Genomic DNA, 14,198 nt, shown 5'->3' on the forward strand with positions numbered 1-14,198 from the left:
CCATAGAATAATTAACAAAATTTAAACAGAGGGGGAAAAGGATGGAAAGAGCAGGAGGGAGAGCCAAGATTGATCCAGTTCAGATGAGCGGATTCGACACCAGGGATATCCTAACCACTGCAAGAAGAACACATAATATACAAGTATGATGACCAGTATGTTAGGTGCACTTTTTATTTATTGTATTGTTTTCTGAAATACTTACCAGCAAAGCACTTTGCTATTCTGTGATGGACCGGAGGGGCCGACAAACCTGAGAGAGGCGGCTCCGTAAGAAGACTTTCACAGACTATTGCTGTTACATCTCTTTCAAATTCGTCATAAATATTTCCCATTGGAGAACTTCATTCTGCTGCTCCACCGGAACTGTACCTATAAACTGATCTGATTTGTGCACCACGTAATCCCATATTCTCTGAGGTTATGGAAAGGAACCAGTAGTGCATGTGTGTATACCTAATCCGTTCTAAGCGTTTTCTTTCCACGTGTCCGTATTAGATTTATTTGTTATATTGTTTTTATGCGCTGTTTTAAGAATTGTCACTTGATGTAACAGAAATAAAATTACAATGTACAAGTTTGAGAAGCTTCCCGTTTTTTAAAATGTGCAACTTTACTGCAATACACGTTAAATTTACTAAAGTGAGATGTTGCCCATAGCAACTAATCAAATTCTATGTATTATCTTATAGAAGGTGCTAGTTAAATCTTAAGTAGAATCTGATTGGTTGCTAATCGCAACATCTCCACTTCTAAAAACTCTCACTTTAGTAAATATACCCCCTACATGTGCTCCATTTTATACCTTGTGCAACTTGGGGCAAGTATTGTTATCGTTTATATTTATTCAAGAATAAAGGGAATTATTTTCTTAACATGATACAAGAGAATATACAAAGCTGCACTGTAAGTTCAAATGTACCAAACACACATATAAAAATATCTGATCATCAATACAATAGGTCTACAATCATTCAGCTATGACAGGTGGGAAAACCTTAAACCTCAACGGGTGCTAATTGATATGAAAGTACACATTCTGTGCACAGTGAATGTCCCATTTTTAATGTTTTTCATTAAATTCCTGGATCAAGGTGAATAAATATTGTAAGATGCACTGAGCGGTGTTGACAGTGCCCTTCTTGTAGCAGCAGTGTTGCTTATAGTTTTCCAACTAGATTAGATTCATAAATACATAGGGGAATATACGAATTGACTGTGTAGCTTTCCTTACAGAACTCCATACTAGCTAGTCAAGCCGCCCGCAGGAGTCTCACCAGTGTCTTTGGTTTTCAACGCCCCAATCCGGTTCACTTTACCCACTCAAAGATAACAGCTTTTCACCAAGGAAATATTATTAAACCGCTCCTGGAATCTTCCGCATGCGTGTGACGCGTTTCTGTGCATTGGGCACTTTCTGCAATGGATTTGGTGATTAGAATATGTGTTGTATATTTTAATACATTTGTCTAGTTCACAAGATCTCAAACTCTGGGCCTGATTCAGAGGCGCTCGCTCTGAATCAGGGCGGCTGCATGGTTTTTTTCTTTGGTTCGGCCTCCTGGCCGCTCGCCAAGCTGTGGGTGACCACCCACAGCTTTAGCGAGTGGCCAGATGATGGTCTCAACCATCGGGCTTGCGACAAGACCCTAGTGGTAGGGTCTCGTCCGTCGCAAGCCCCAGTGAGCTTCCGGCTCTAATAGAGACCCGGAAGCCCACCACTGACATCACTCGTGATGTCAGTGGGGACGCCCCCAAACGGCAGGCGTTCCTTCGGGAACACCTCCGTTTGGCAAGCAACACCCCTGGCCCGCCCACCAAACCAGGCGAGCTGTCGATCAACATCGACAGCCGCCCCTTTTGGATGCGAGTGATTTCTCGCTCGCTCCGGGGCTCGTGCAGTGCGCACTGCCCGGCCATCGACCTGCTTGCGAGCGGGTCTGAATCAGGCCCACTGCCCTCAGGACCCCAGACAGTGCATATTTTCCAGGTGACCTCACAGAATCACAAGTGAAATAATTGGCTCCAGCTGTGAGTCTTTTAAAATGTGTAGGTGAGTAATGACTACACCTGTGCACCTGCTGGGTGACCTGGAAAATGTGAACTGTGTGGGGTCCTGAGGACCGAGTTTGAGAACCTCTGGTCTAGTATGTTTGGTACATTTGAGTGAGAGCTTTTTCTGTGTAGAACTTATAGTACAGGTTTGTATATTCAGTTGGGAATACTCATATTTCTAACTACAGTATGTCCTCAGGTTTACAAGTGGTCAGTTTATTAAAATGATGCTGTGGAATAGTCTTGGAGAAATTGGTAAAACGCGGCAAGAGATCATTCAGGTTGGGACACAAGTAAAACATCAACAAACAATTTGTAAAGGCAGCTACCAATCACAGAACCTTTAATTGCATCGGATTGTATCATTTTCTCCAAAAGTGGTTCTGTAAGGATAGACAAGTCGCATATCCTGGGATGTAGTCAGCATACCAGCGTGCGGGATGCAGACGGCCTAAATACCGGTGCTGAAATCCCAACAGCGTCTGGATACCGGCACCAGAATCCCGACCGCCGGCGTCCCGAAGTTAAGTATGGGGTGTTAGGTGGTGGGTTAGGGTGCAGGATTAGGCATTAGGGGGAGGAGGAGGTTAGGTTTAGGCACCAGGGAGGGAGTGTTAGGTTTAGGGTGCGGGAACGGGGAGGTTAGGTTTAGGCACAGTGGAGGGAGTGTTAGGTTTAGGGTGCGGGAACGGGGAGGTTAGGTTTAGGCACAGTGGAGGGAGTGTTAGGGTGCGGGAACGGGGAGGTTAGGTTTAGGGTGCGTGGCCTAATAGCGGGAGGCGTGGCCACGCCCCCTTGCCAATAGAAAAAAAAAAAGATTTGAAGTGGTGCTGCGCGCTGGGGAGGGGGGGCGCTCTGAGCCCCCTCAGCCCAGCGCAAAGCCAGGGGGGGCGCGATCAGTGTGATCGCTCCCCCGCACAGGCATAGGAGACCGCTGTGGCTGCTGCTCAGCAGTCATGAGCAGTCTCCAACTGCAGCTCAGCACACGCTGTGTGCTGGGCTGCTGTGAGTGGGAGGGTGGGGCGGCGCCGGGCCCCTCAGAAAGCCTGAGCCCGGGTAATCTGTACCCGCTCCCCCCCCCCTCTCGGCGCCCCTGGACATAATCTCCTACGTTAGACAGTTATGGGCATGGGGTAACCATCAAATCAGGGTTTTACTGTCATCTAAGATTTTCGATTTTTCTTTTTGTCTTAATTCCGGCCAAAACTATTTTATCTGTTTTGGGTGCAATTATCCTTTAATGCTGGTCTGATGTCAATAGTTTATATGTAGTTCCATTTGAGTCACCTAAAATCTTGTCACAGTCCATTTTATTTCCTTCCCCTACTTTTTTTTTTCTAAACTTTATTGTGTTCTGCTGGTAGAACACATGACCGCATAGCAGACGGAGCCAGAGGACGCACCAGAGCGCCGGAGGGAGACGCCGGGGGACCTGTCCAGCTGTAAGCAGGTAACTACATCAAATTCGGAAAATACATAATTTTTCGGAATTTGATGAATACCATATTTTTCATATCCCCATATTAATGTACTAATGTATGGGGAGTGTGGAAATTAACGCAGGGGGACTTAGCAAGGAGATATCAGTGTTCTCTCCTGTGCTAAGTGTCATCATGAATACTAAAATAACGTTAATGAAGGAAAATGTCCTTAAAAACGTTATTTTATTGTTGATGAATAGGCCCCTTTGTCTTAATTCCGGCCAAAACTATTTTATCTGTTTTGGGTGCAATTATCCTTTAATGCTGGTCTGATGTCAATAGTTTATATATAGTTCCATTTGAGTCACCTAAAATCTTGTCACAGTCCATTTTATATCCTTCCCCTACTCATAGTCAGTATACAAAATTGTGCGGCAGGACCCACAGCCAGATGACAGATGATGATTGGTCAGTGTGTATGAACAACCATCATCTGCAGAGATATCTGATAGGTGTGTATCCAGCTATACACAAGCATCATAATCACTGATGATGTCACAATGCTCCCAATGACGTTCTAGTGAGACGTCTCCTAGCTGCAGTCAGTTCCTGTGACCTAGGGCAGAGGTACCGCATGCCATGAAGCTACTCCTGGTCGTATATATCAGCGTCGCCCTTTTTGGGGTACTTGCGAATGATGTCGCCAGCGCACCCATCCCTAGCAGTGGGCATATTACCACACCCATCCCTAGTGGTGAGTACGATTAGGCTGGGCAAATGATGTACGGTGTCTGTCACAGTGTGTCAAAGAAGTCATCAATTATGTTACATGTTAAGATTCAATGATGAAGGATCAGAATTAGGGGAGACAGAGAATGGACAAAGAGGGGAGCGATCATATTTATGTCCTGTATAACAGAGATATCAGATGCCAAAGTAGTTGACATTATAAACCTGACTGTTGCAGTACAAGACTTGGGGAGAGATTTACCAAAGCTTGGAGAGCGATTCAGGGGTCTATGGGGGATATTTAATAAACATAATTATCTCATTTTCCAGCATAAAAGCTGGAAAATGTGATATTTATGTTTTCTCCATATTTAAGTGCAGTGAAAAGTATAGAGAAATCTGTTTTCTCTAGTTATTCACCGTTTACTGACATGACTGTTTCTGCCATTGTCACCAATGGGACTTTTCTCCACATCACATTTATATAATGGTTTTTGGAGACAAATATCTAATTTTATTAAACAAACTTATCACCATCTCCAGATGGTGATAAGTAGCAATTCCCCTTCAGTACCTGTAATATATATATATATATATATATAATGTGTACTGTGTGTGTGTGTGTATATATATATATATATATATATATATGTATGTATGTACACAAGCACTATATGTTGGTGGGGTTCTAGCAGAATGTGGAGTCAGGCAGTACTTTGCGGTAATGGTCACTACTTGCCTGTCATATCGTTACAATACTTCTAAAATATCCCTTTCCCCGCAGCATGTGGAAGCCGCCCCCTGGTGGGGGAACACTTTGGCTCTCGTATTGTCGGCGGAAAAGATGCGTTACCTGGCTCCTGGCCGTGGTTAGTCAGCATTCAAGAGTTCATGGACATTGACTATTACCTACATCTTTGTGGAGGCTCCATCCTGAATGAGAAGTGGGTTATGACAGCTGCCCATTGCTTCAGGAATCGGGGGAAGTAAGTAACACCCTCACTTCTATACTGTTGAGGCACAATTAGATACTCGTGATTACACCTGTGTCACAGCTACATATTATTAGAGTGCAGTTTTATCTAAATTTGGGGTTATGTAAGATATTTCTGCACTTCAGCAAAGCTACACTAACACTTGCACATTAAAGGTTACACGAGTTGCTAATTCTCCCTAGTGGAGCTCTGTAACCTGCACCCTGAGACAGTTATCACCAGCGTGGTTCCGTTCTATGGACCACCACAGCCTATGGGTCCATGATAATGGTGCTCCTGCCAATCAGCTCCCAACTGTCATCTGTTTGAAAAATGACAGTTGGGAGCTGATTGGCTGGAGCATCATTTATCATACTGCGCACCTGTGGCTCCCAATGCGCATGTCGGGAGACAGGACAGACCACCGCCAATACAGATAGTCTTGGTGCCACTCTGTTCAAAAGCATTAGTCTATTAAAAAATAATAATAACAAGTGTTCATAAAATCAATGGCCATTTTAAATTGAGACTTAATTATTATTTAATGTTAATCAGAGTGGGATAACCTAGAAAATGAATCCAGGGGAAATGACGTAAGGTGACCAGGTATACCTGAAGTGTTGGTTGATGTGGACCAGTTACATTTCATTTCTGGACAAATATGAAGCCAGCAGGATTTACTTTTTTTTTTTTTTTACCTTTTTTATTTACTTTATTTATAAAGCCCCTACATCTAGCTTTTATCCGGGCAATGCCCTGTTCTGCCGGGGTCGGGGGTTCGGTGAAATCCAACATGTTGGACAATCTCGATTCCCCGGTTGCAACCTGAAAATAGGCGTAATCAGTGAGTCGGTGACTTTAACAAGTTGAATTTCCCTGATTCCCCAACGGATCGTCGATCTGCGATGTCACTGATCTGTGATTTTGATCGTTGATCGGAGTCGGCAGAATTATGGAATTTGGGCTGTAGATTTATGGGACGCATTAGAAAGATGGAGAAAGCCGTTTTTGTAAAATTTATACCAATTTAAATTTTTATAGCATATATTTATTATTTATTAAAAGTTTCTTATACAGTGCAGTATATTCCGTTGCGCTTTACAATTGGAAATAACATTAATAGAACAAAACTGGGTAATAGATGGACATGGGGGATAAGAGGGCCCTGAGAACAAAAAACATTGTTTAATTGATATGGAGGATTGTAAAGTGCACTATCAAAAAAAGATAATTATATTAATGTGCCATTTATTAACACTCTCTTTTCAGCAAGTAGAAAAAAGTAAAGTGATAGCCTGCGCTATCAACTTTCTGGTCCCGACCCAACATGCCTAATGCATATGTGCGGCTGTCGTATCAGATTCTTACAACTTTTTTGCTATACAGTAAGCCATAGGCTACAATGGGCTACTGGGGGCCAAGCTCCAAAAAGCTACGCTTTTGGGAACTTGGTAAACTACCCAATATGGCAGTACCCGCAGACAGATATGGCGACTGCTGTTATGACGATAGCCGAGGAATCCTGGTAATAGATTACTACTTAAGTAATGTGGTAACTGCAGATGGAGAATTGACTGCGAATATGACCTTGTAGCCGGCTGGCTAATCTTTTATTACATGTAATGTTTTCACCTCTGGTGTTTCAGTGATGTCTACTCTTGGAGACTGGTCTTTGGCGCTAACCAGCTGTCACATTTGGGAACAGAAGTGCAGATTCGTGGCATCGCCAAAATGATTGTCCATGAGCATTACGCCGCAGACACGCAAAGAAATGATATTGCCATGCTGCTCGCAGATAAACCAATCTCTTATAACAACTACATTCAGCCGGCATGTCTACCAATGAAAACCGCAGACATTAAGCTCATGACTGACTGCTATATTGCTGGTTTTGGAGTCCTGAAGGAGGATTGTAAGCCTGGTTTATCTTTTATCGTTATTATTCTTAATAAAAGTTACTTATATAGCGTGGCGGCTTATTCCGTTACGTTTGACAATTGGGAAAATCCACTAATAAAACTAGACTTTGTAAAAACAGACAAATAGGTTAGAGGGCCCTGCTCGCTAGCTTACAATCTATTTATACACACCTATTATGAGTACTACTTATTCATTGCCCAATTCATTTCTACTAGATTTCATTCTACATAATGCATCATAATCTAAGAAATGAAGATACAATACACTGCATATGTGTCACCATAGGATAACAAGTACCTGATGCTACAAAACATGTTTTAAATATGTATTAACTACAGTTTATGATACATTTCACCCCTCGGTTACAGATGTGTCCTCTTTGCTGCAGTCGCGCCAAAAAAGCCCCTCTCAGCGCGCCAGGTCCCGCGAGACTGCTAGCGCCGGACATCTTTTGTCACTGAAAATGCATCTAAGTTGCAATGTGATGTGACTGACGCACCAGGAGACTGTGCTGATTAATTCCATATGCGACACTTGTATATCTGTGTGCACCTGAGTCTCTGAGTCCGTATACGGAGTGTTACCATGCAGCGGCCGCGGTTTTTGTCAGTTCTGTTGCGGTTCATATATAGTCTCAGGTGCACACAGCTACACAAGTGTCGCATATGGTAATAATCAGCACCGTCTCCTGGTGCATCGTATTGCGACTTAGACGAATTTTCGGCTAAAAAAGACGCCAGCAGAGTAGCATGGGAACCTGTCGGCTCACTCACGCCAGAAAGTCGCTGCGTGGCGTATTGAGGCTAGTTGTGTGAGGACACGTCTGTATATCAGAGCAATGTTGGTATAATAGGTAGAAAATGCTGGTAAATGGTGATGATATTAGTACAGGAGCTCTCTTATAAGGTCACTTTCATCCTAGCCCTAGTGGTCCTTTAATGAGTTAGGGGTCTAGTTACTAAGCAGTGTTAGGAGACAGAGTGAAAAGTGATAAGGTACTAGTCAATCAGCTCCTAACTGTCATCTCACAGGCTGTGTTTGAAAAATGACAGTTGGGAGCTGATTGGCTGGCACCTTATCACTTTTCACTCTGTCTCCTAACACTGCTTAGTACATAGACCCCAAAGTTTGCTGAATTAAAGTAATCACAAGGGACCCAGATCAGAGCACAAGGTTAGGGGCCATTGCAGGTTACTTAGATTATTTTCTTTTGCAGCCTCGGAAGTATCGGACATTCTACAGGAGGCCCAGGTGACGCTGATCCCTAATCAAGTCTGTAACGGCCGCAGATGGTACAACGGCGCGGTGAAAGTATACAACCTGTGTGCAGGCTATGAGCGCGGCGGCATTGACAGCTGTCAGGTAATAAAATCTGTAGAACTAATATGGAGCAAGATACAGTAGGTTTGTACGATTTGAAGCGCTTGTGTTTGGTGACCCTGGGCCTGATTTCGCCTTGCTTGCAACTTCGAATGCAGCGCCATCTTTCACATACCGCGCTTGCGTTGCAGGCTGCTTACACATCTTTGTGAATGCACGTACGATTCGGAGTCACACACATCTCAGCCGATTCCCTGCGGACACTAAACGGGTGTTACTTGGGGGTGACAATGCATATGTTTTGTGGATGTGTAGCCAAAGTTAAGTACAGGCAACAACTCCACTTCTAAAAATCTGCACTTTAGTAAATATACCCCTAAGTCTGAGTCCATTTTATGTTTATGTGGATAGTTATTGGGGTTTTCTTTTCTTACTTAAGGACCGCTTACAAAGTATAAGCATGTATTTCTATTGACTGTGTCTTCTCTTGTTGCATGCAGGGTGACAGCGGAGGACCTTTAATGTGCAGATACCCAGGCTCCAAAATCTTCTCAGTGGTGGGTGTAACCAGCTGGGGATCCGGCTGTGGGCAAGCACTGAGCCCAGGGGTTTACTCCTTCACCCAATACTATCTGGACTGGATCAACGACAAACTTGCAAAAAAGATAAATTAAGATCATTACCTGCCACCAATTATGTGACAATTCCATCTGTCATGGCGGAAACTAGAGGAGAACTTGAAGACACTTGGTGGCGTATTATCGTTGTTACTGAAATCTATATATATATATATATATAAATAAACAGTTTCTGCTAAGTATCGTCTTGGGCATTTGTATATGAAAACCGAGTTACTGAACTACACTTTTGCTGAAATTCGGGCTTCCAGGTGCACATAGTATAATTTACCTTTATATATCACCAATATACTATGCAGCTTTGTTCATTGTAATAACAGCACTCACATACACAGACGTGACACATGCAATAACGACCGTCCAGATGTGACCTCACTTTCGTTGACTTTAATGAAGGGTGTGGTCCTAAAGCGATAGTCGTTGGACAACTTTAGGGTCTCTGTTTTCATTATATACTGCTCAGTTTAGCTTCCTTTTTAGCTTAAATTAGTGATTCTGTCTGTTGCATGTGACACTTTTGTGTTATGTTGTCTGTGTAAAGGTGCCCCCAGAAATAGATGTTCAGGGACCATGCGTAGAAAGGAACGCTACTAAACATGCCCATTGTGATCTCATTTCTATCGCTCGTAATACAAAATCCTGTGTTTGTGCTGTTTCACTAAACTAGAGGTGCAAAGAGTTCCCTAACCTCATCCAGCAGCCCCCTAACCTCATCCAGCTGCCCCCTAACCTCATCCAGCTGCCCCCTAACCTCATCCAGCTGCTCACTAACCTCATCCAGCTGCCCCCTAACCTCATCCAGCTGCTCCCTAACCTCATCCAGCAGCTCCCTAACCTCATCCAGCTGCTCTCATCGTCCGGTTGCTCTTCTGGAAGCAGCACCATGTTATTCCGCAAACCACGCGTTTTGCCAGAATTAATTCTTACATAAACATTGGGTATCCCCCCTAGATGGGATGTAGTTGGGATGCCGGCATACAGAATGTCGGCGCTCAGCATCCCGGCACCAGAATCCCGACAGGAGTGAAAATGCCGGCACCAGCATCCCTGCGCCTGCGATCCCAGCAGGTAAGTATGAGGGTTAGGGTTAAGCACTAGGGGGAAGGTTAGGGTTAGGTGCAGGAGGGGAGGGTTAGGCACTGGTGCCACAACAGGGGTGCGGGCTGCCCTCGGGGTGACACCAAAGTCCTGACTCCTCAGTGACAGGAGCCGGGTACTGCACTGTAGCATTACATGCAGCACTTGGCTCCTGACACAGGGAAGGAACCGGCACTGCGAAGAGAGTGGTCCCCGAGGTCAGTCCGCACTTCCAGGACCCCCGCAGTGACTAAAATAGGGATTTGGACGCAAACTTATTTCTTATTTAAATATTCAAAATGCAGACGTCACCTTTCTACAGGAAACGCATTTGACTGATTCTGAACATCAGAAACTTTCCATGTTAGGGCAACGCATAGTGGCTTTTTCCTCGTTTAACTCAAAGTCACGCGGAGTCGCCATTCTAGTAGGAAAAACTACTCCTACTAAGATTGCTCAGCAGAGGTCGGACCCAAACGGGCGGTATGTCTTAGTCATAGCTGAACTTTATGGACTGTCATATACCTTCTGTAATATATATGCCCCAACTGTCTATTACAGCTCATTTATTACCTCTCTAGTCAACTTGCTATATCCATACTTAGACACACAACTTATATTAGGAGGAGACTTTAACCTTCTTGCCTCACATCTTAAGGACCGCCAATCTAACACCACCAGTCCCTATAGACAACGAAAAATAGGTATTCACTATATTATGCAACACTTACAATTGGTTGATATCTGGCGTCTTCAACACCCTATTGACAAAAACTTTAAATTTATTTCAACCCCACATTCCACATTCTCTATAATAGATTATTTTTTACCCTCTGCCCCTTTGGCATCTAGAATTCCCACCTCTGGTACTGAAACTTTAAGTCTGACTGACCATGCCTTGATATGGTTTACGCTCCGACCTATGATATCCTCAGGCAGTTGCAGACTATGGCGATTCCCCTCCTTTTTAGCCTCATCTAATAAATGTAAAGATATATTATATCTTTACATTTATATATATATATATATATATATATCTCACACAACAACAGGAACCAGTCGGAGGAAACTCAGTCGGCTCAGGCTGCTTTGACTCAGGCCTACATAACTTTTCAACAAACTCCCTCGCCCCCGAATAGACGACGGTTTGAGGAATGTAAGGTGACCTTTAATGTGCTGATGCAGCAGGTAGGTGATCGAAAAGTTCATAATAACAAATACACATTTCACATGCATGGCAACACGAATGGCAGACTTTTATCTAACTTACTTTGTGGAGAGAGAACTAGTTCTGCCATTTTGGCCCTAATTGATGACAAGGGCTCCTTGCATACTGAAGGTCCAGCCATTTTGGATATACTTCACACTTTTTACTCTAAGCTATATACACAGGAGCATGTTGATATGGCAAATAAACAGGCTTTTTGGGGCAAAATTCTCCTTCCACAATTGACAGATGACCAACGATTAATTCTAACCCAACCCATAACTGAACTAGAAGTAACTACAGCCATTAAGGGTCTTAAGCCATGTAAATCCCCGGGCCCTGATGACTATTCTGGAAAATTTTACAAAATTCTCCAATCTTCGATAATTACCCCCCTAACAAATCTCTACAACTCCATTCTCTCTGGCACTTCCCAGCCTGCCTATTTCAAGGATGCTATCATAAAGGTACTACCTAAACCGGATAGAGATCCAACCTTGCCTGCTTCTTACCGCCCAGTCTCGCTATTGAACGTAGACTACAAACTATTTACAAAGATAATAGCAGAACGGTTTAAATTGGTGGTGCCTTCCTTAGTACATCCAGACCAAACTGGATTAATTTGGGGATGTAGTGCAGTCTCCAATATTCGCAAGGTTCTCGCCATATTTCAACATTTAGAGGAAATACATGAGAGTGCTCTTCATATCCTTCTCTCACTTGACGCAGAGAAGTCTTTTGACCTCGTAGTGTGGGACCATCTGTATGAATCTTTGCACAGATTTGGCTTTCCTCGTCAAATTATAACCCTTATCCAATTATTGAATTCATCTTCCTATTCCCGCATCATGGCTAACAATTTTATATCAGCTCCATTTCTAATCCAAAGAGGTACCAGACAAGGCTGCCCCCTATCCCCGTTACTATTCGCTCTTGTCTTAGAACTCCTGGCTATTACCCTTAGGACCAACTCGTCATTTCATGGGATACAGGTGGGTAGAATGAAGTTGAAGCTCTCTTTGTATGCTGACGATATGCTCCTGTTTATTTCACAACCTACACTATCTGTACCCGCAATACTGGAAGAAATTTCCTGTTTCAGTTCCTTTGCAGGATATAAAATTAATATCTAAAAATCTGAGGTTTTACCACTAACACGACCCGAACTGCTGCATCAGTGTTCTACTATTTCTACTATCTTTCAGGTTGCTAATTCCAGATTAAAATATCTGGGTATCTTTATAACACCTTTTATAAATCGTATATACGCGGCCAATTTCCCGCAAATTATTGAAAAAATTATACAAAAAACCCAGCAATGGATGACCCTTCCACTTTCACTGTTGGGAAGAGTTGCAGTAATTAAGGGGGTACTGTATCCAAAATTGGCTTATCCTCTCCAGATGCTCCCCATGTTCTTAACTGGATCAGATACAGCAAAATGTACATCAGCCTTCCAGCGATTTATCTGGAATTGCAAAAAAACAAGAATAGCCAGAAATAGATTGCTATACAATAAAGATAGAGGAGGCCTGGGTCTACTAGATATTCAGACCTATTCATGTGCAGCAGTGTTCAGATACATCTCCGACTGGTTCCTGACTCAATCCCATTTTACTAATCTTCAATTGGAGGAGGAATTGTTCTTTCCCTTTTCTCCAGCGGCCCTTTTGCATATTCCTCGCACAAAGCTTCCTATAGGAATCACCCACAACATTTTCTTTATGGATACCTATAAAGCCTGGTCTGCTATAAACAAACGTCTGGGTTCAAACTCACATCTTATTAAATACATACCTCTCTGGGGTAACCCAGATTTTCCACCATTCCTTACAATATCCCATTACAAGTCGTGGAAACAAAAAGGGATTGCGGCTATCAGAAACATTTTTGACCCCGGAGGCAATCTTTATTCCTTCCAACAAGTGAAGGATATTTATGATATTCCTAACTCACAATTTTTTTTATACCTACAAACTAGACACTATATCAACAGTAAAATACCTTCTGGTTTGTATGCATCACTACTAGCTCCATCTACCCCTTCCCCTCTATATTCTCTTTTCACGTTGGTCTCTAGCAACAAGTATAAGCTTAAATACTTATACAATGATTTGCTATCTAATAATATATTGGGTTTATGGAAACGACTCTGGTCGTCTTGGCACCAAGATTTTCCAGATTTCAACTTCTCAGAATGAGTTATGACTTTATTCCCGTCTACTATGAAATGGCTCAGCTCGGCTAAACTGCAGGAAACTCATATTAAGTAAGGATACTGAATTTGAACCTCTATACACGCCTATACCTTCTAATATCCTGCCTATAAACCTCTAAGGTTGACGCTATTTGCGTACGCAGTCATACAGTAAATAAAGACTTTAGACCTTGAACTTTAGACCTTGTAAGTACAGTCAGTTACACGCTATGATCTAAGTACAATTTAGCGCAAAGAAATTATACAGACCCAAGTACAGTTATACATACGTATGCGCTCTGGACCAGATATCGGCATCAGCAAGAAACCTCTGTCAATCAGCATTCAGTTAGAAGACTACAGACTGGGGTCACAACATACACATTTATACCCTCACAGAAATAGACAACACAATAGAGAGGCTTGTCGCTGATGCCATTGGCTCCCAGGGAGGATGCATCTGTTACAGAGCATTTAACAGGTTGATTGAAATAGACGGTATGCAATCGGGAAGCCGACTGCCTTAATACCGGCAGCTGGCTTCCCGACTGTCATATCTCGGCGAGGGTGAAATGCCGGGCGTCTAGATGTAGACGCCCGGCATTTCCCCGACGCCGGAAGACCGGCGCCCGGCATCCCGATCGTAGCGATGCCGGGGGT

The 14,198-nt window shown here is 43.2% G+C and overlaps 1 protein-coding gene across 1 annotated transcript; it reads left to right on the forward strand.

Moving 5' to 3' along the window:
* The first annotated feature begins 4,115 nt into the window (after positions 1 to 4,115).
* LOC148453911 (acrosin-like) lies at positions 4,116 to 9,093 on the forward strand. Its single transcript, XM_088461528.1, has 5 exons — positions 4,116 to 4,230; positions 4,990 to 5,191; positions 6,826 to 7,091; positions 8,316 to 8,461; positions 8,920 to 9,093. The coding sequence occupies exons 1-5, from the start codon at positions 4,116 to 4,118 to the stop codon at positions 9,091 to 9,093; spliced, it is 903 nt and encodes a 300-aa protein (XP_088317654.1).
* Positions 9,094 to 14,198: the final 5,105 nt, after the last annotated feature.

Source organism: Taudactylus pleione, unplaced genomic scaffold, assembly GCF_031769625.1.
Source record: "Taudactylus pleione unplaced genomic scaffold, aTauple2 ptg001060l, whole genome shotgun sequence".
In the NCBI taxonomy this organism is placed as follows: domain Eukaryota; kingdom Metazoa; phylum Chordata; class Amphibia; order Anura; family Myobatrachidae; genus Taudactylus; species Taudactylus pleione.

Coding starts and splice junctions, on each gene's coding strand:
- LOC148453911 (XM_088461528.1), top strand. CDS start 4,116: ATGAAGCTACTCCTGGTCGTATATATCAGCGTCGCCCTTTTTGGGGTA. Junction 4,231..4,989: donor TACCACACCCATCCCTAGTG/GTGAGTACGATT, acceptor CTTTCCCCGCAG/CATGTGGAAGCCGCCCCCTG. Junction 7,092..8,315: donor TGGAGTCCTGAAGGAGGATT/GTAAGCCTGGTT, acceptor TTTCTTTTGCAG/CCTCGGAAGTATCGGACATT.